This window comes from Grus americana, chromosome 11, assembly GCF_028858705.1.
Source record: "Grus americana isolate bGruAme1 chromosome 11, bGruAme1.mat, whole genome shotgun sequence".
In the NCBI taxonomy this organism is placed as follows: domain Eukaryota; kingdom Metazoa; phylum Chordata; class Aves; order Gruiformes; family Gruidae; genus Grus; species Grus americana.
In genome coordinates this window covers 6,232,513-6,253,923 of record NC_072862.1, presented here as the reverse complement: position 1 = coordinate 6,253,923, position 21,411 = coordinate 6,232,513, and the positions used below count along the sequence as shown (strand labels likewise).

General features: G+C 45.6%; 1 protein-coding gene across 9 annotated transcripts in view; it reads right to left on the bottom strand.

The window, feature by feature from the left end:
- Window positions 1–120: 120 nt before the first annotated feature.
- Window positions 121–21,411, bottom strand: part of FRMD4B (FERM domain containing 4B) — a 134,582-nt gene continuing 113,291 nt past the window's right edge. For all 9 annotated transcript variants that reach the window (XM_054838342.1, XM_054838341.1, XM_054838344.1 and 6 more), the window contains 12 exons: window positions 15,401–15,477; window positions 14,708–14,846; window positions 14,031–14,172; window positions 13,099–13,232; window positions 12,887–13,006; window positions 11,399–11,627; window positions 8,088–8,144; window positions 6,612–6,759; window positions 5,263–5,388; window positions 3,297–4,102; window positions 2,567–2,699; window positions 121–1,728 (listed from right to left, as the gene is read on the bottom strand). In XM_054838342.1, the coding sequence (XP_054694317.1) occupies window positions 1,608–1,728; window positions 2,567–2,699; window positions 3,297–4,102; window positions 5,263–5,388; window positions 6,612–6,759; window positions 8,088–8,144; window positions 11,399–11,627; window positions 12,887–13,006; window positions 13,099–13,232; window positions 14,031–14,172; window positions 14,708–14,846; window positions 15,401–15,477 (2,232 nt within the window). In that variant the 3' untranslated portion in view covers window positions 121–1,607. The remainder of the gene's footprint in view (window positions 1,729–2,566; window positions 2,700–3,296; window positions 4,103–5,262; window positions 5,389–6,611; window positions 6,760–8,087; window positions 8,145–11,398; window positions 11,628–12,886; window positions 13,007–13,098; window positions 13,233–14,030; window positions 14,173–14,707; window positions 14,847–15,400; window positions 15,478–21,411) is intronic.

Genomic DNA, 21,411 nt, shown 5'->3' with positions numbered 1-21,411 from the left:
ACACTTTTTAGTTTATTGACCTATACAAAATAATAGGTCTAAAAAATTCAGAAGTAGTAAAAGAATAAGCAAAAAGAGCTTTCGCATTTCTAGAAGGCTATACAAATATGCAAAAACAAGGAAATAAGTTATTTTTTATTTTGTTTTTGTTTGTTTAATTCCAAATCGCGACTCTAATAATACAAACGACTAAGTACCAGCTTAACAAGTGTGTCCTTCTGTATATATTACATGCTCTGGAATATTGGTAAAAAACGTCAAAAAAGTTTATCAGAAACTTTTCTATTCACAATATGAACAAGGAGTAACTAATCCTTTGTATAAAAGAAAAAAAAGAGCACCATTTATGGAATCCTGAAGCACATTACAGCTGAGAAACGAGAGAGATTTTACCGTATGCAAACGAGTCGTCGCAAATCACGCAAGATAACCCATGCCAATTTGTTCCTACAGATGGATGACGTGAGGTAGGTTTTATCCCTCTTAGATCAAGACTGCAGTCGCACTTTCTTCCTACACAAATGGTTTTGTGAAAATGCTGTTCCGTCACTTAGTGACTTTGCAACGCACCTGGCAGTTCAGATGACTCGCGGTACAATCCTAATGCCCCTCATTTTAAGGCACCCACTTGGCTGTTTGCGCTTGCATCCACCTTAAAATACTGGCCGTTACAATCAAATTGTTTGCCCTGTGACCACCAGAGCTCCCCACCGCAGGTCCTCGGATCACTGTGGCAGAGCAAAATGTCATTGTCACCTGATGAGCGGGGTCACTGTGCAGCCACCGTGAAAATTTGCCTAGTCCTCCGCACAGTGAAGTTGTACCATCATGGAAAGGTCATTAAATGGGAGGTTACTTATTACACGTTATCATGGAAGAGAGAGTTCAAAGTTTACTGCTTCTGTTTCCAAAATCCACAACCACCTGTGGTTTTACACGACATTGTGTCAGCAAGTTTTTTTCTTTCCAGAACTTGCTTGTGGTGCTAACAAACACTCTTAACACCCCAAAAAATGGATAAACCCATTCAAACCTCCATAATAAAAAAAACCAACCCAGGCTTTCTTCAAGTAACATTCCAATACTGATTAATTCACCCTTTGCCTCACTCACACACACAGTATCTATCCTTCATAAGCTTATGAAAGTCCTTCCAGGTCATCATAAGCCATGGCAGAATAAATTTTCATTTCTTCTTCTTTCAGACATCAGAATTGTGCTCCTAGAATTCCTGGTTTTTCCATAAGAGTCTCCTTTTCACATTTTTTTTTTTTCCTCTGAGGTTTGCCTTCAACACCTTCCAATCTTCCAAAAAAGTGCTTGCTAAATATAAATACTTCAACCAAGTGCTGCATCTAGTCATAGATTAAACTGTGGCTTGCCCTTGCTCGTGTAGGCTATCCGGATTCAGAACGCCATTTGTGGTAAGACTTTGTCATTTTGCTACAGTCCCTCTTAATGCTGAATTTAATCTTTCCCAGCAAAACAGCCTGCTTCCCTTTTTTTTTTCGTTTGTTCGGTTTGGAAGTTCCACCCGAGACCTGCCTCGGAGTCACAGCATTTTGTGCAAGGCACGCAAAGGGTACGAATGTGGGGCTGCAGGCGGTCTACACGAGCGTCCCGGGCTTTGAATCCTCGTGCCAGAATAACCTCTGCTCGTTGCCGTGCAAGTCTTCTTCCAACCGGCTCTCATCATCGCCACCCAGCTGGCTCGTCTCTGCATACGCTCTGTGAGAGAGACAGGGCATCAGGGATCAGCGAGAGCGGAGGGTCTGCCCCAAACCCCTAGTGCTGCACAAACTCATGCAACCCCCTCGGGCATTTAAGTAATGCTGGTTATTGTGAGTTCACCCCAGCATAATTTGGATCCCAACCCAGTTTTCGTGCTGTAATTAGTCAAATGGTGTGCAACAGGATCTCAGCTGCTCAAAACTGTCAAGGCTGTGGAGCATATTGATTACTCGTTTACCATAATTACATTAAAATAGAAAATAAAACAGATGCATGATCGGATAAGTGATTCATACTATGGAAAATTAATAGCTAATAAACCTTACATAGAAAAAGCTGCCAAAATAAGCAGAGTTTCCAAAACCCAATTATAGGAAATTAAGAATTTAGTAGAACCTGTGTTTTTAAACACTGTTACTGTAGATCTTTTAAATCAATGAAATAAAAAAGCCCACAGCATTTAGCTTTGAAATGAGGATCTAGCAGAAGCTTTTATATCTTTTCTTACTCTTTCATTTATTTTAAAACAAACACAATTAAAAATTCAGCTATCTCACACAAGTCAGCCTGGCAGCAAGCCAGCAAGCTGCAACCCATGAAGCAGGAGGCACAAATGCAGGGTACTTACTATGGCTGGCTACACTTAGCATAAGCGTACTTAAACGCGATGGCATTTGTGGGGGCAGAGGCACACAGAGAAGACTTGCTCTCACAAAGTCAATTTTATATTTACTCTTCAGCCTGGCCCCTTGAAATCAAGCTGATCGTCCCAGCAGTTTTAACAGCCTGTGAAGGGCAGGAAGAGGGGCAGAAAATCTTGATGTACTCTACTCACCTGCTTTGCAAAGGAAGGTTGCCATAAACATTCCCATAACAGCTGGCATAAGAGGAATGAGACAAAGTGTCATAGTCTGGAAGTCCCAGTGCAAGTGGGTTTCGCCAGTTCCCAGCAGCGTTTGCAGAAGATGCTGGAATTAAAAAAAAAAAAATTACAGCAAATTAGATCTTTCTCCAGCTAAATCAGCTGAGACAAACAAGACCATTCTCATTAGTGATCTCTATGGGTTTCCGCAGGACACACGAGCAGACAATGCAAACACAAGAGAGGATTTACAAGCCCTGTAAGGAGAAAAGCACCGTGCGGGTGGTGTTTCAGAGCGAGGGAATCTCCTTAAAAAGACTTTCTGACCCAGTCAGTGATGCTCACTGTACTGTATTTTGGAAGCCATCACCGCAACTGCATTTACATGGCATAAAGTTCTGCACATTGCTTCTCTAGTTGGTAAACATGCCTGTTTGAAACCCATATGGCTCTTTGTGCTTCTTTGGACTACCACGCTTACAAAGAGTAAGAGGCAGTTTTACCCACAGGAGAAGGCAACAAGCAAGTCTTTCTCCCCAAGCACAGAACAACAATGTCCTGTTCAGCTCCTCATCTACCTTTCAGGACAGAGCTCAAGCCTTGCTTCTACTCTGCCAACTTCACCAAGGAGGCAGGGAGGCAGAGTTTGCTGCACAGAAGGGACTTACAAAAACACTTGTCACAGAAGAAAATCAGACATTACCCGAAGAGAAAGACGACACCCGACTGCTAGGAGAGCACGGCACCTGCAGACCAGCAAAGCCCAAACTCCTTTGAGATCCTCTGTCAGACTCAAAGCCTGCCTGCAGGCTATGACCCTGTTCCTTTTGACTGGAGGCACGTTGGTACCAACCACGGAGATGTTCTGCTACTAAGGCCTTGTGAATGTTTTTGGTTATATGCTCCGTTTTAGCAACTTGCTTTCTTGGAAGCCTTAGGGTTGCATATGGGTTGTGCGGTACTCTGTCCACTTCATCCTCATGGTAAGACCTGAATTCCCTGTAACGGTCGTATCCGTAATGTGCCGACGAGCGATAGGAAGGATTGACGCTGTACTGTCCCTCTGTATCGCTCTCATAAATATATCCTCCATTGTAATAAACGTCAGATTCGGTGTATGGGGAATATCCAGAAATATAGTAACTAGAGGAAGGCTGCTCCTGACTTTTGTGGTAGACACCATTGCGGACATCCTTCTGGGCAAGATTTGGCATACTTCCTGAATTCGCAGCAGAAATGTTTTGTTTCTTTGACCGTCTTCGACCCCTGGTCCTGTTGTCAAGTGTCTGAGTAGTATAGTATGGATTGGGAGTAGGTGTCACACAGTAATATTCTGCACTTGACTGGCTAGTGTAGGATGATCCATCATCGAGGATCTCCGTGCTGCTGCTTCTCTGGGACTTTGAGAGGGTGAAGGCTGCCTTTTCAGCAGGAGTCTCGGACAGCAGGTGGGTTTGGGATTCCAGACTCCCACTGCGCTGCCGGCAATGGTGTGGGGAAACATCTGGCCTGAAACAACACAGATGTTGGTTGGTTAAAGGCAGTCACAGGCCAACATACACAGAGAGTTGGAGAGAGCATGCATGAGCAGGTCAGGCATGCTGCATCCCCACTCAAAGCACAATGCGAATCCAATCTTTTCTTTCCACATAGAATATCTGCATTGCAAGAAAGTCAGCTTGGTTGAAATTTAGATTTCCTGGAACAGTAGGAGATCTCTTATATAAAAATCTATCATGGTGAGCAAGGTTAATCTGTGACAGGGATATATGCAGCAAAGCTCAAACTCACATTTTGTAATGATTTACGGGAGGGCTCTCAATTTTTAAGTAGGTAAAGTCTACACCAGTAACTGAGCTAGGAGCAGAACATAGGAAGATGGATTTCCTGTGGCTCTGTCTCTCAAGACTGTATTACCCCAGCCAAATAAACCATGAGCTCTCAATAACATTATGAGATTTATAGCATCTCTCCTTCCCCAGCACAGATTCTCAGCTGTCTAATAACACAGGCGACCTCACGTTGCAGGTCTCTTCCCATAGTAAGGGCACTAATTGGGATCTCTCTCCTCTATTTGGCCACTCTTTCAGGAGGCTTGTAGGAACGTAATCCACAGCAGACATCCGTCAGCTCCTGAACAAGTTTTTGTGGGGAGACCACTAGCTGATGGACAATATAATTTCATAAGCCTCACTGTGTTAGAAAACAAGGCTACAAAGGAAATGTAAAACAAATTCTGGCTATCTTGCAAGTATTTTATAGAAACTTTTTGAACAAGCATTACTTGTTAAAACTCCCTATTAGTGCCTATCTGGAAATGGCCCCTCTCCTATAGTCTTTCACAATCAGATAGGCAACACTTGTGTGCCAGCTTCCATCTCAATCCTAATTTTGCAGACACCCATTTGTGTGTGCTGCTAGGCGTCCAGACAGGGTTTGTGCTCACATAAACATCCTCGCTTGCATGTCAAAGCTGGTGCAGGACTGTGCCAGAAGATGGTGGCTGATATTAACCTTGTCCCTCCGACACCGAGAAAAGACATTTCGAGAGCCTGAGCCTGCTGCAGGGAAAGCTGCACACCAGAGGACTCTCTGCCCTCTTAACACCATTTGCTTTTATTCTTCTGCTGCCTAAGATGGACATGGCACTTAAAACAAAGCCCCCTTACTGTAAGTGGCTGCTGCTGTAGGCATTGCGTGTGAGCACGGGGGTCGTAGGCATGCTTCTCCCGCCGTGGGGCTGGGGCGGCCGGTCCAGGGTTCGGTAAGGACTGCTGTGAGTTGACAGCGGGTCCCTGTAACGAAGGAGACAACCCCAGTTAGGTTAAACCCCATGCAAGTCACAGCACACAGAATACGTGCACCCTAAGGCTTGAAGAAACAAAACCAAGGGCAGAAAAAGCAGGTAAGGGCATAACTGGATGTGCTTCCCCGTATAAAGAATGGAATTGTTAAACAGGAAGAAAAATTCAACCCCTTCTTGTGGTTCAAGGGAGGTCCTCACAGGGTGACTGGTACAAAAAGCTGCTGCCAAAGGACAAAAGTATGAAGCAGAAGAGACAGAGCAGGTAACAGGGAAACAAAGGAATTGGGTTTTTAAAACGAAGCACGTCACAGCTAAATGGCTACGCCTGGTTATAACTCAACTTCTGAACTTCATGTGGAGAAGTGTTCTGGTTATCTCGAGGGACAGATGAGAAAAATGCAAAGGCATGACATTGCCCAAAACTCGAAAACATTTTTAAGCGTGCCTTCAACAGCCTGCTCAAGCAAGACAGTCCAAGAAATATCAAGATCGGTGGGAACTCTCACACTAAGAACAACTAACACCAGATCAGACCCGTATAACGTGATGGCACAACCATCAGCAGAGCTACTGCTATTGGTGCACTCCATGGAACTGTTTTTCTAGCTCAGAAAGTGCCCAAATCCCACAGATACATACAGGAATCTCAGCCAGTCACTGCAGCTGGCACGATGATGGTAGCTGGTTGAATCCCAGTAACTCTGCTCTTACACAGAGAATTGCCCATCAGGACTTAACGCAAATTCTGTACGCTTTGACAACGTACCTGCTGAAATACTGATACCATCAGCAGGGATGGGTATGGTTTGGTGTTACCTGAAGCCATTAAGCACAGTCATCAGGAAAACTATAAATTCTTTAATACTGAAAACAAACCGCAGAAGTGGAAACAAAGGGTGACACTACTGGTGGGCACAAGCAAATCCTTAAATACAGCCCTTGCTATTAAATTTCTCACCCATCTCTAACCTCTTCACAAAGACTACACTACCCTACAATTTCAGAGACCATGACAACTACTTGTACAGACTTCTCCACACTTTTGTTACTAAACAGGAAATTTAGCTCCCGTCACCAAGTCCTGTAATTGCAGAGGAGCGTGGAGGCAGCGGGCTCCGCAGGACTGCCCATAGCAAGAGAAGTCTTGGCAGGGGCAAGACAGAGCTCACGCCAGGCAGGCGGAGAGCATGGCGACAGTGAGACGTGCCCTACCTGGAGTGTCTGGTTTCCAGGAGCTGCTCGTTTATGGATGACTTTCTGAGATGAATTCTCTCCACCCCGAGGGACTTTGGTGGAGGAAGCCTTGGAGAAAGCTGCGCAGAGCTGGGTCTCTGTGCTGGCACAGGAAGCGATTCACTTGCTGTTGGAAAGGAGTAGGTATTTTGTTAGCAAGATCCTTGATATTTTTGCCCTATATGCAAATCTGTGGCCCCTAAGCAGAAAGACTTTGCACTACAGAGACAACGGCAGAAGCTGTGAACCTAGAAAGGCTCTCCTGCCTGCACCGAGCTCTCCTCCGCGCAGACGGGACACCACAGAGGCTCGTGACTTCTATTGATATTACACCCAGCGTGGGGCTGTGCCAGATCACAAAGTGGAACTTCCTTGGGAAAACACCTGTTTGCAGCATGATCCCTCCCAGAGCCGAGCAGGTAAGCTCAGCCTCTGCAAAAGCCAGTTCCTCTCCCTCGCCTTCCAGCTCTTTACTTGAAAATAACATTTTAAGAATTTGTTTTGAAATAGAACCTAAAAGGGACTGACTTCAAAAGTGACTGAATGAGCAAAGACAACTGACAGACAAATTTGGCTGAAGACAGTGGGGAAAACACTGGTTTGCTCCTTGTTCTCGCTTTGCTTAGAGCACAAACCCGGTCCCATCAGAGCCAACAGGAAACTCCGACTAATACATATAAACGCAGGAGGAGCATCACAGAGAACACTTTCAGAAGCCAAAGCCCTGGCTCTACTTCTACTTGTACAAGGAGAAATCAGGTCTAACCCCATTTTAAAGCACCAGATGGGTTGTACAAGTCTAAAACTGGGACAAAGTGAGATCAGAATCAGGCCCTAACTGAAAAGTGAGTAATAATTTAGATAATGTTTGTCCCCAAATGATGATTATCCAGTTTAAGGGAGAGGCAAGCCAAGTCCTTTCCACCTTGTGGAACAGGGTGTGAACGTGTGTGCCTGTGGGTGTGTGCGTGAAATGAGTAAGCTGAGCAAACACCATACCCATGCGAGGTGCAAGCTCGCTAGGTAACGCAAACGTAAACAGATCATTAATATCTGTGACTATTCTACTTTTTTCTTAAGTTTTATAGTAGCTGTGAGGACAGAAGGGCTGGGCAAATCCTCCCAGCTTGTAACTCCTCCATCCATCCACTCATCCGCCTCTGGCCAGATCCTAGGGATGAAGCATTTGTTTGAAATTCAAACGCCTTCAGTCCGCAGGTTGGTCATGTTAAAACCAATCACCTTCTCTAAGGACAACTCAGATCAGCTCACGGAGTAGAAACTTCCAATAACTAACCCGTTACGAGGAATGACATTCCTGATTAAGCTCTTCTTTCCTCCGCTATAAAGTAAATTGTCATCGAAAGCCACCAAAGTAGTAGGCTAAAGGACATTAAGCCAAAGGAACATCTCTGACCAGGACACTTCATAGGAAGAAAAGGATAAGCAACATACCATCATCATAGGTGGTTGTATCGGACAAGGAGCTGCTCTCAGATGGAATTATGTCATCTGTGAATGAAAACAAGCACTTTAAGCACAGGAGACCCAATATTACTTTCCAGATATCACACAGAGTTTATTTTCTACAGCTTCAGAGCCAGCTACTACTTGTAACACTACAGTCTGTATGCTTTAGCCCTCACCAGCCTGAAGACAGTCCTGCTTTGGAGCGTATCATGACCTAGTTGTGCTCACTGCAGTTCAGCAAGCTACCAACCTAATTATCAAAGGAGATTTTTTTCAACTGCAGCAGGAACCAAGCCAAGATTTACAAAGGTGTTTTCCACCCAACTTCCAACAGATCTCACAGGGTGTTTTGGTGCTTCAATAGGAGTAAGGAGCCTACACAGACATGTAGATCTTGGCTGCTAGCATCTAATCTCCTCTAGGTACACCTGAAATCCCACCAGGTAGGTATGAAATGCCTTTTGAAATCTGGCATTCAGTTTTGAATGTTTCATGAGCATACAAATTCTGCTTCAATTAAATTAGTATCAATCCAGAATATTTCCACTGATTTCAATCAAGTTATTGCAAATTCCAACAACACAGAGATAAGTAATTGTTGTATGTACATTGCAATTTTTTTCCTGTTTCTTTTACATTCTGTTATTTACTCAAAGTGCTTTACCGCACCTGCATGTCCTCTCACCTTGACACTACATACCATCACTCAGAAATCGCTTGTCCTTGCTAAGGTTTAGAACAGACTAGCAGCAACAACGAAATTAGGGTGGAAATAAAACGCAGCACTAGAGATAATTAACCCACAAAGAAATCCGTTCCTTGGCCATTTCTGGCAAGACACAGCACTGGTGGGGTAAAAAGTCTCCATGAACCTCCCATGCACAGGGGAAAGGAAACAACAAAAGACGATGATGGCAGCCACTTTGTGTATGACACCTGCTTCATCCATCAGTCATCATGAGCACATGCAACGTACGCTGCTCCCTTGCTGTCACACTTTGCTGCGAGGAAAGGCCTGGTTACAAGAATTTGGAAAGCAGAGCAGCTTTTCAAGAACAGCAAAACATCAGGCTGGCCCCTGCCCTGAGAGGACTTGTCAGACCACCAAGGACGGGTTACAGCTCTGCTTTGCAACCTGACACTGGGAAACAGCTTCAGGGGAGCATATTCATCTGAATTCGACCACGTGGTGGTGAAATATGGAACTGGGCCCAGTGCAAGGAGGAAAAAAAGTCTACCCAAGAAAAAAAAAAAGCCAGCCTAAAGCTACACTGCTGCATTCATGTGGGGTCTGCAATGCTGATCTACGGGGGAGCTCTGAATTTAAATCCTAAATCTGTGCAATTCCCTCCAAAAGTGGAAGAAATTCTGGGCTACAGAAGAAGCAAAGGAAAGGGAGAGTGGAATATGGGCAGCAGGATGCAGTCCAGTACATCATTCACCTTCCATCCCTTGGGGGCTGGGATGAAAATAGCTATAGTTTGACTCAATAAATCAATGCTACTATTTAATATGTCATTTCCAACAAGTCATTCCCCAAGTTCACAGCCGCAAGTGACTCATCACTGCTCAGCTTTCTGAAACCGTGTACCTTGTGCCCGAGAGTACAGTCAGCGATGCTGAAAAGCTTACACATAAAATCAATTATCGAAGCAGACGATAGTTCTGCGTCAGGTAAATAAATACACGCTGCACTGAAAGTGTCAGGAAGTGGAAGGGAATGCAGCTAACTTATCACTGGCTGAGGATTTGCTGTCTTGCAGTCCCTACCTGCAGGAAGGGAGACCCTCTGACAGACGGAGTCCAGTCCCTTCTAGCTGCATCCACCTTCTCAGACAGCAAACAAGGATGTCAGGTATCAAACATTGCAAAATGATGGGCTAAATGCTTAAGGACCAACTCCTAAGTTGCTTGTTTGCACAACAGGACAAAAAAACTGCCTGCAAACAAACAGCAGTGACTGTGTAGGGATGCTGCCTCACGGGGCTATCGCTGCTCACTGGCCTTCAGTAGCTTCCTGGTCCTTACTACACATCACATGTCCCAGGTAATACAGGACCTCCCACAATTAGTATCCAGATTGGTGAGCAACAGACTGGAAAAACATCTGTTTTCCTCATCTCTGTCAATCAGGAACTAGCTGAGCCACATTGAATAAGTGATCATCAACCTTTCAGAACAAGCACTTTGTGATGATGGATAGCCCAGTGCTGCCATGGTTTGCGCTGGGTAAGAATCCAAACCAAGCTCGCAACAGGAACGGGACATGGCAAAGGTTTCCCCAACAGAAACTTGGCGGTGCACAGGAGAAGGGTCTCCTCCAGGGAAAATACATGTTGGCAAGAGGTCTCATCTCAAGGGTCAGTAAGAGGGTATCAATATAAACAGCAGAAAAATCTTGCATTTTCTTTCCTACAATTCCCAGGAAAAAACCCACTAACCTCACAAAACAGCATTTCCTCTGGGACAAAGAGGGGAAAAAGAAATCAATTAAACATTAACTATTATCCAGATATATTTTCCACGGAAGGAAGTAGTAAAACACATCCTAAAACTGTTAATCGCTACAGAAGCTAGAAGAGCCTGCAATACCCATGAGCTTTTACTACTCCCAAACTCCTTCAATTGGCTTGGATACTAACAAGTTTCCATGCTTTATCCTACAAAGCAGCAAGAATCTCACCTTCCTTAGGAAAAAATCACACTTTCAGAATGGAGGGGCCAAGGGTATCTGCTTTCACTGGGTTTGTCACTGGCAAATGCATTTAGTCAAAAATCTGTTTGACACTATTTGCATTCATAAACTCTTGAACTTCACTTATGTCTTCCTGGAAATCAGTAATTTTAAATCAAGAAAAAAAGTCTTTGATCCTTATTTCCTCAATCCTGTAGAAAAACTCACACTATTTTTGCTAGAACTGAAGCACTGTGGAAGAGAAGGGAACGAGATCCTGCATGTGGCAGCTTAGACGTACAACTGCACTCGGTACACCCTGAATTCAGACGCCCCACTGGTTTCAGCTGAGATGCTTCTGCCAGCCTTTCTATGTACAGCACCTTCGTCTGTACCTGGTGCTGGAACGTGTCTGTGCTTGTTCCTAACACTGCAGCTTATTCTGCCCTCAGCCTGTAATCTGTGCACTTATAGTACCAGATGCAGCAATTGCACCTCTTTCTTTCTTATTGAACTGCCTTGGAGAAGATAAAAATCATATAGAGAGGTAAACAAAACTTGTAAGTAAGCCAAATTACTTTTTTTTCTGGTTCATCAGAACACAGGGAATTGTCTTGATTACCTGGTAGAGTAAGAGTTGATTTCTGGGTTGGTTTTTTGCCGCACTTGATTCTATATTCATTTATGGAATTTTCTATCTCTTGCAGCTTTTTTACAGCATCAGCATACTCTTGCTTTCTTTTCTTCTTCACATTTTTGCAGAGGTCTGGTTCACTGGCAAGTTTCTTTGCAGCTTCCACCAGCTTTTGCTGTATGATAAAATTGCTCTCCAAGTCCTGCAAAGCAGGATCCTGCAAATTTGTGAGACAAGTTATTTGTTTGTACTCTGAGTAGAAATTATCAACAAAGATTATTGAATAGAATATCTATTTTTGTGGCAACAAAGTGAAATCTTGAGCACAAAACACAGAAATACCCAAGTCTATACACAAGACAATCTCAGCATATGAAACTCTTAGATCTTATTTCTATGAGTAGTGTAAGACGATGAGATCTCTTGAGAAAGGTCCAAAGTTCTCAAGCCTGGGTGACATTAGACACCTAAATTCAGGTTTAGACCGCTAAACCTCCTGCTCAGAGTCCGAGCCTGAAAACATCTGTTCAAAATCTCTACTTTCAAGAAAATAAAAATGGAAATTGATATCACCATACCCACGTAACAGGGAGTTGGATGCTTTAATTAATTGTTTGTAAACAACTTTGAGAAGCTCAGATGAAAGGCACTGCCAGAAGTGCCAAGCAACACGTTATTAAATCTGGTCAGTAGGATTTTGTTTCAATAGCATTTAAGCAGACAACGTAAAATCAGTTTGCTGCAGACACAGACTTCACCAGTCCTGTAAGCCAGGGCAGCAAGTTTGTGGTGAAAGACAGATGCGAAGTGCCCAACATCTACTTACTACTTGGATGATACAGCTTGTTAACAAATCTCAAGGAATGAGGGGGAATGGTATCTGTCCAGAAGCTGCATATATCTGAATTACTGTATCTCCTGAGTCAATCTCTGCCAGCAAAGCTCATGTTAGCTTCTTGGGCAACATAAAGAGCTTTTACCTAGGTGGAACTTGCATTAAGCCACAGATGAATCTCCTCCTGCTGTCACCTGTCACACAACTATGCTCGCGGACGGATGATTTTGCAAGGGGGACAGCTCACGGCCCTGCCACGTTCTGGGTTCAAACACAATCTCAACGTGACACAAATCAATGCTCAAGAAAATGTTATAGCCACGGGTTGCCAAATGGCATTATGAACCCACCCCTCTCTAATTAGCAGCAAAATGTCCATTAAAATTCAAGCAGCATGGCCAAATCAGGGGTGCGGGTCAGGGGATTTTAAGGCTTTTTGAAATGGCCAACTTCCTGCTCATTTCAAAGGCAGCATGGCTGAAACGAGGGCGGTACCTGTCTAAATTTCCCAGCCTGTGCAAACGACTGTCCCAGCTGCCTCCCTCTTAGAGAATCAGGGAAGAGCTGGATTATTTGCAAGTGGCTTTGGCCACCGGTCTGGCCAGTCCACGTCTGCCATGAAAGCAAAGTGCAGCGCTCACCTCTTCACTCGGGAGCAGGTTATCGTCCAGCTTGAACGCCGTGCCAACACGTCGTCTGACCTGGGGAGGTTCCTCTCCAGCGCTCAGAGGATACTCCTTGGGCATCTTGCCTGTCAGCTCCTGGGGAACAGAGAGGGCTCCACATGAAGGTCCACAGGGAGAGGAGAAGGTCTCTCACTCCCCCCGACCCCAGCGTAAGGTACAGTTCTCACCGCTTCTCGCAGGCAGATTTTCTTCAGCTCCTCAACTTTCTCAAGCAGTTTTTCCTGAAGGAGTTTCTCTTTCTTCTTTAGTTCCATAATTTTCTCCTTCTTTTGTTCTTCACTGACCTCTGAATCCTGAGAGCCTGAAAAAATACACTCTCTGTATCAGAGGATTCACAGGTAAAAGCCTTTTTTTTTTTCTTCTGGTTAGTAAGCAGAGATGTCCCCAGAGCAGTCCAGCCCAGCAAAACAAAACATTGAAGTGCAATGTCTAGCTCTCGTGTCATCCAGCAACCAGGTGTTTAGGAAATCCACACTTTTTCAACCTCCCAATGCATATACTTGCATAAGTCCCAAGTATGCACCCCAAACCCCCACCACCCAGAATATAAATCAATGCACTAGGGATATCTATGATATACTTGATATTTTTGCTTTGACTTTGCATTCAAGACAGACTGAGGGTCCTCACTTGGCCTTCACTTTGAGGCACCTACGTGTGGCAGCCAGGCTTTTACCTCCCCGCTTTTCCCCTCCTCCACAGTCAAAGGAAAGATCTAAAGTCTGCTCCAGAGTTAAGCTTTATTTGGAAGCATTTATCTTCTCTGCTCATTTTTCAAGAAGCTTGAGGCAATTCAACTCCTAGTACAGGTGCTTAAAGTTAGCCTGGATCACATTTCCCTCGGACTTTGATGAGACTGATATCAAGGTGTTCATGGACCAACAGTATACAGGTGCTGATGCATCCAGCATATTGTTACCTCCTTCCTTAGTTATGGGGGGGAAAGAGCAGATTATACCACTGATGTCACTCTTTCAGATATATGACTAATACTTGCCTTCACATACATCACTATTTATGGTCAGCTAGCCTCAGTTTCCCTTGTAACATACACAAGCCCCACTGTACTTCATTACCTTGTGTTTACACAAAGTATTACCTGATGAGATCAAACTGCCGTTGCTGGCCGTAATAAACTGGTTCTTTGCCTCTAAAGTCACTAGCTTTGAAACTTTTGGTGTTCCCATCTCTGTCAGATCCATGGCGATATCATCCAAACTTCTGGCCGAAGGAATTTTTGCCTGAAGGAATTTAAAAAAAAAATCCAGCCTCATCACATTACCTCTAATTAACTTCAGAACATGGGGTCACAAAGGATGACATTTCACACCTCATCTCCCACAAAATTAAAGCCTAAAGCAACAGCATCACGCATGAGGTCGCAGTGCCCAGGGCTGCGCTGGCCTTCCTCTTCCCCTCTGTCCCCCCTTCTTCCCCTCTGCCCCCAAAGCCTGAACCATCTCCCAACTCAAAAGCCTCTCTGCTGTTTGCACCGCATTCAAAATGAACACGAGAAGGAGACAAAAAAGCTGATTAAACACTGAGACGTGGGAATTCCCTCTTCTGTGATTATACTTCCACTGCCCCTAATTGCAAGCAGGTTAAAATGGATTGAATAACAATACTGTCACTAATACACTGCTGAAAAAGCTGACAGAAACAATTCGTAGGTTTTTTTTCTCTGGAGAGTAGTTTATCTGTGGAAAAACATGCACCGAAGAACATACAAGACAGGTGTTGAAACTTATGCCCACAGTAAAATGCCTTACAACTTACTTTGCTTTGTTTTCTGTCCAAGTAAAACTGATGTTGACTGATTGCCATCACCCAGATGGACTTGATCAGGGAAGTGTTTGCATACCAGGTTTGCACGACCAGTCCACTCTGACCAAAGGTCCTTCTTGACACTGAAATTCTGAGGAGGTAAAAAGAAATGCAATTTCAAGACAGGCCTTTGAGTTTGAAGTCCCAAATGCCCCTCTCAACCAGGCAAGGCTCAGCCTTTACTTTAGAGATGTGAAAACTCGGATTTCCTTCTCCCCACCGCCTGGTGCTGCTGCCTTTCCTCCCTCCTACCCTTCCCTTCATCTTACAAAGTTAAAGTTGGAGCCTCTCCTGGTTGAGCTCTGCAACACGGAGCAGCAGCAGCAGCGCCTGTGCCATGTAGTTCAGCAGCACGATTGTGCTATAAACCTAGAAAGGGCGAGCAGGCTGCCACGGGAGCCTGAAAGCTGTGACCTTCCCTCTGCAACATCACAGCATGACTCGTCCATCACCCGCAGACAGGATCCAGCCCTGGTCTGTCCTGCCAAACACAGGATCAGGCTCAGTATTGCAAAGCCCGGAGTAAACTCAGGTCTGTGTTGAACTCGGAGACACCTCCCATCCCCACCCGTTAACACGAGATGATGAATCCCCAGTCTGGGTAAAGATTCACCCCGCTGCTACTACTGACTCCTCCAGCCTTACCTGCGGGGATCGTGTACTTCCACAGCAAATTTCTTTTCACGGAAATAGAGATTTTCCAGCTGTTTCCATTGAAATAGCTAGGAGAATTGGGGGAGAGAAGCAGAACACTGTCACTCCAAGAATCACCAGTCTTCTCCCCCCAAGGTTATACGATTTCAGCAAATTAGAATTCCTGTGTATCTTCAGCTATGGCACGGACTCAGCAATAACAACATTCATAACATCAATTAAAATAAGCATATAAACATATAGGATGCCTCAAGTAATTTCACACTCTTACAGACAATTTATTGGAGATTGAGGATTTTGCCTGTGAGAACATCTGTTTCCATTAATTTAACTTCATTGCTAGAAGTTCACAGAGATCTTGGGAGGGCAGCTAAAGTCCTTTTCTCTCTGATTAAATGCAAAAATCTCTATACAAAGTAATTGCACAGACACCTATGGTTCCTTCCCTCAGTCAGAACATCCACAGGGAATGGCAGCACCTCAGGGAAAACCAAGACCTTTCTTCTGAAGACACTGGGTGAGAGATTCAGCGTGACGTTTTGGAGCAGGGGTACAACACATGCAGAGAAAGAGCAGCTACAGGAGGAAGCCACTCCACAATGCATACTTCTGTAAGGAAACCACAGATTTCCTGCAAAGTGCCAGCTGGGAGAAGAGATCAAAGCCAACCAGGGCTCAGCAGCTGCACCCGTGGGATCAGCATTTCATAAGAATCTGCTCTCCCTTTGCACCAGCGTTACCCACCCTCTGGGGATGATCCATCAGGGGTTGCATCTTCTCAGCTTAGCTCTGGCTGAGCTGTTCCCTGGCCCCCAGGTGCAGGTTTCTGCACCACCACCTCCTGCCCCCTCTCCAGTGGTGTGTGGGTGCACACAAACACCCGTACGGGTGTCCCCAAGGAGGTCACCTGAAGATGACGGGGTGCAGAGGTGCAGCAGCTTCCCGGAGCTAGAGCCCACACAGAGGGACCTGAGGTACTTCCACGCAGGCTGGGCAGGCAGGGCCAGCGTGAAGTGCGAGAAATCAGCTTGCAACATCAGCGATCCAGCCGAGGCACCCGGGCCATTGCAGCGACCCCCTCCCTCCCCACAGAGGATCCTCAAAAGCCTTCAAGGCTGCAGCCACCACAGCAGAAGTCCCCAGGACACACAACATTCCCACTGACCTCTGCCAAAACCCGACATGCCGCGCTCCCGCTACTGGGGCACTTCAATTTTTGTAAAAAATTATGTATTACACCATGCTGCATTTGAAACATTCTTAACACAGATCGTAAATGAAACATAACCCAGTGCATGTGTTTGTGGGGAAACTCCGGCTCTTTCAGTGACCTTTCCCTCTGTTTAGTTAAAACTTTCCTTTCTAGTACTACAATTTATGATTAGATCCTGCTATATCAAAAATGCAGCAAGGGAAAACGTCATTCACTTGAACTAAGAAGGCATTTTTTAAAAGGTCATGGAAGTTTTGCTCTGCTGCTGTTTAAGTACATTTATCTTGGTAGTAAAGGCACCCTGCCCAATCACACTACTTTCAGAAGTGCCCTCTTTAGAACTTGGCATTGAGCTTTGAAATGAATACTTCTTTTTTTAAAAAAATTTAAAAGAAAACAGTTCATGCAGTATGCCAGGATGTTGAGCAATAGCACCCATGGGTGCTCCAGCACGCAGGCATCCCCAGCACGACCCGGGCAGCTCGGCCGCCTCCCCGCCCCGCACAGCCCCCGTCCCCGCACTCACCTCCCCGCAGGACCGGCCCCTTCTCCCTGGCACCGCCAGCTGCTCCAGAAAGCGTCAAGGGCAACATGAGAAGAGCAGAGCAAGAGGCGGCTGCCGTGGCATCCCTCCCCGCCGCCGGCAGCCCATCGGTGCCGCTCGGCTTTCGCCGGCTTCGCCTCCCACTGCTGACACACGCCTGACATCACCGCCTCTCCTGACGGCGACGCCTCCCCGACCCACCCTTTTCCCAGATAAGGGGAAAACCAAACCAAGGAGAGAACAGAACAGGGTTTCCACTGAGGGGCTGCACCCCTTCGGAGCACCCCGAGGCCTCACGGGGGGCTGAGGTGGGAGCTCACATGGCGAGGGGGGCTGCACGGGGCAGCCTGGGCCCCCGCGGTGGCCAAGTCGCGGCCCTGCCGGCATTGACTCAACGCCCGAGAGGCAACAGGTTCAACCAGAAGCATCGCGCCACGTTCCCGGCCGCCCTGCTCCCACGCTCGTAAAAATGATGGGTGTGCTTCAAACATGACCTCTGGAAAAAAAACCTGCCTTGCTACCCACTATCGGTTGCAGGTGATGACTCCCCGTCCCCTTTATCACTTCCTCTGGGTTTTCCCCCTCCGGACGTGCTCGGCATTCCCGAGGGCTGCGAGAGAAGGGGCCACCTGTCCCAGGGGAGCGAGGGTGAAGACGGTCGCGTTTGGCAGGGGGACAAATGGCAGCTGCCCCACCACCCTGAGCAGCCTCCTGCCCAGGCAGAGGGACACACCAGCGCTCCGAGGGTCTGGGTGGGCCCTTCCATGAGGAGCTGCCTGTGCAAAGCCAACACCAGCCCCAGGTGAGATGCATCCCTGATCACCTGGGGTGCCAAGAACCGGGGCAGGGGGAAGCCTTTGCATTTGTAAGGAAACCCGCATGGCATTGCCTCAGGATGTGGGCAGAGCTTTGCCCCGTTTCCTCCCCACCCTGCGAGATCCATCCCAGCCCAGAAAGCAGCTGACGGGCACCCGAAGCATTTGCAGCCGGGTACATTCAGCATAAAGACATTTGCCTCCTTGCCCAGAGACACGCAGGACTGGAGTAACTCCAGCTCCCCCCCCAGCTGCTCCGCGGCAGGAGAGATGGGGAAGTGGTGTTTGAAATTCTGCACACAGGACACGTTTTTGCTCTTATGCACTGAAAAGTGCTCTCTCCTTAAGCCATCTCATTTCAGAACAATATAAGCTCCTAGCAATGAACTCCTCTGACAAACTCTCCTGCAGTCAGGTCTTTAAAAAAAAAAAAAGCCAATGTTTATACAAGTAGCTTCAGGATAAGTTGTAGACTAGTAATATTTATATAAGTGCACTTAAAAATAATCATGAATAAATCTATTAACAAGTTTCTGCCTAACATGTCTGGATTCATGAAGACAAGAGGAAAGAAAAGGTCTCAATTGAAAAAAGGGCCAAAAAAAGTAATAAAGAATAAACCAAAGTAAATCAAATTAAATTCTATAAACTCCTTCAAATAATTTTTTTCTAAATTGTGGTCAAAGGCAATACTCAAGAAACTGTCACTGCACTAAAGTTTTCCTGCTCCCTCCAAATACTCCCTAACTCTGTACAGACATGTTTCTAATTCATTACTAATTTCAATCTTACCTAACTACATGCATATTAAAAGACAAAAGAGTTGTAAAAAAAAAAATCTGGAAATCTGAAACTGGTTTTTGAGGGCTGGAAGAACAATTAGGAATAATTAAAATGTTTCTGTGGAAGTTTTGCAATGTATGTTCCCTTTAACCAGATGATTAGGTCCACCTGAGCAAAGAATGGTTTCCTAGTAGCCTTCCCATCCATTTAGATTGCTAGATCCTTAAAGGCTCCTGAAAATTCAGAAAAAATCCTTTTTTGCTACTCCAAAAACTGTGAGTAGCAGGGGCTGCCTGTCCGACTCTGCAGGCAGAATTTGATCCGGTCAAGGTTTGTTTTCTGGGGCTTTTTGGAGAAGGTGGAGGTGCAAAGCTCCCAGGTCCCACCTCATTACGCAGGCACCTCTGTGCACCAGCCAGCCTCCAACCATCCAGCCCCCCGCTTTTGCCAGCCCACGAGTTTAAGCTTCCTGCATCCGTACTCCGGTCCTCTTGGAGATACTACAGAACACAGAACCAAAAGATACCGCCCTCCTAACCCTCTTTCCCATACAAAGAGAGCTATAATTGAGCCTAACAAGACACAAAGCAGACACAGGCTTCTTAAATAGCGAGACACTTAAAGGCAGCAACTGGTTTTTTACCTGGCTGATCTTACATCTAGTTTTGAATAAAATGCAAGTTTGTCTGGGCCTGACAGCAGGAGCTCGCTGGCTCAGACAAATGAGGATGGCAGGCAGCAGCTGGCAGAACCCTCGCCATGAGAGACATGCAAGAGGGCTGCTCAGGGGCCCCTTGCTTAATATTCTGATCAGCCTGATGTATCGTGTTTAAAAAAAGATTTTAAAATTCTCTTTTTTTTTTTTTTTTTTTGCAAGGCAGTGAAAATCTGGAGAGAAGCTGGCTGGAGGGGGTTGTGCAGCCATGCTCCGCTGCACCAGCCCCAGGCACTGCTGTGCCAGGGTTGCACCCGGGATGTTGGCAAGTTCTGACCTAGAGCCAAGTTACCCAGATCTCTGGATTTCCACCCAAGGGATCATTAGGTAAGGTCAACGTGGAAGTACAAACCGTGCTGTGGTGTTCGCAACAAGCCTTTCCCTCAGGAAGCCCTTTCAAAGCACCCTGTGGTACGTGCGGTGCCTGTAAGGAGGTTCAGCAACCAGCATCCCAGGAACTGGCTGGGAACAGCAATCTCCAGACAAATCTGGCAATTCAGACCACGGAAACGTAAAAGATTTCTGCCTGCAGGAATGCACCCCACCCCATGAAGGAAATTACCACCCTGCCGGCAATGCTGGAAGAAGGGCAGCGTTTCAGACCCTCCGCTGCAGTTTGCTGTCTGGCATGCTACCTTCAACTGAAATCTTTTTTTTTTTTTTTTAAATTGCTGTGCCTGGCCATGGAAGGAGGCATTTGAGGAGATAGCAGGAGAGCCAAACCACCCCACCTGCAGCAACTGCTGAGAGCAGGAGGCAGGCTGCTCCCACCTGTGCCAGCATAAATCAGCAGAGCTCACCTGGAGGCATTCATCATCTCTTACATTAAGCCAGTCCTCTAAAAACCCCCTTCAATTGTTTTGGGTTTGTTTTTTGGTTTTTTTTTTTTTTTTTTTCTAATGCATTACAATCCATCCTTGCCAGGTTCTCACTAGCATTGGCATTAATAAGAATCAGAGATGTCTCAGCACCCAACTATCCCAAACCCTATGTGTTCTGGGGCAGGTGACACAAGCAACTTTCTGCACATCTGGAAGGAACTGAATTTCAGAACAGTCTCATAACAGCTCTGTGTTTATTTTTAATAATTACGCAAGCTTAGTATCTTATGTCTAAATCAATGGCTTCTATTTGGTGAGAAATAAACACCGTAAAAAGAAATCTCTGCCTAATTAGATCTGCCTGCTGAGAAGCCTGTACGAATGCTGTTGTGTTCTGAACAACTCAGCAAAGCAGGACAGCAAATTTACATTAAGTAGACATTCTGAAAAGGAAAACTTTCAGCATCAGCTCTTAGTATATGTCAGATTAAAAGAAAAATATCATAAATATTACCCATTTCAAAACTAGTATACTCTAACAAAAACACTTCTGAGAACATAATGTATTCAAGACAACCAGCATTAGAATCTAAATTCTTGTAGATTTGAAACAATACCATAGCAAGATTAGTTCTTCTCTCCAGACATTATAGTTCATTTATCACCAGGGAGTCGCCCAAAGAAACACAATGAAGTGGGAGAACAAGTCAAAAAGCCAGCAAGCTGCCTTCTCAAATTCCCGTCCCTCAGAGGATCACCACGTATTGGCTGAACGCAGAACAAACTCAACTCATACCATAATACACGCTCCATAAACAAGACGACGCATTGTTTATCTCACCAGTGAGGAGAATAAGAGTAGAGATAAAAGAGAGATCTATTCTGTTTTGAAACAGCATACGAAGTCCTGGGACCTGTTTTATGCTTTTCCTAATTGATTCAGAGGAGATTGGGGACAGGATCTTGGCATGCCACCCCACAGCAAGCAGGAGGCATTTCTCCAAGCAGGAGGCATCTCTCCATATTAACTGCAGCTGAAGGGAGAATATGTTTGCAAAGCAGCAGGACTGCAGAGTTAATCCCGGGTCTGAGCTGAAATCTGAACAAGGGC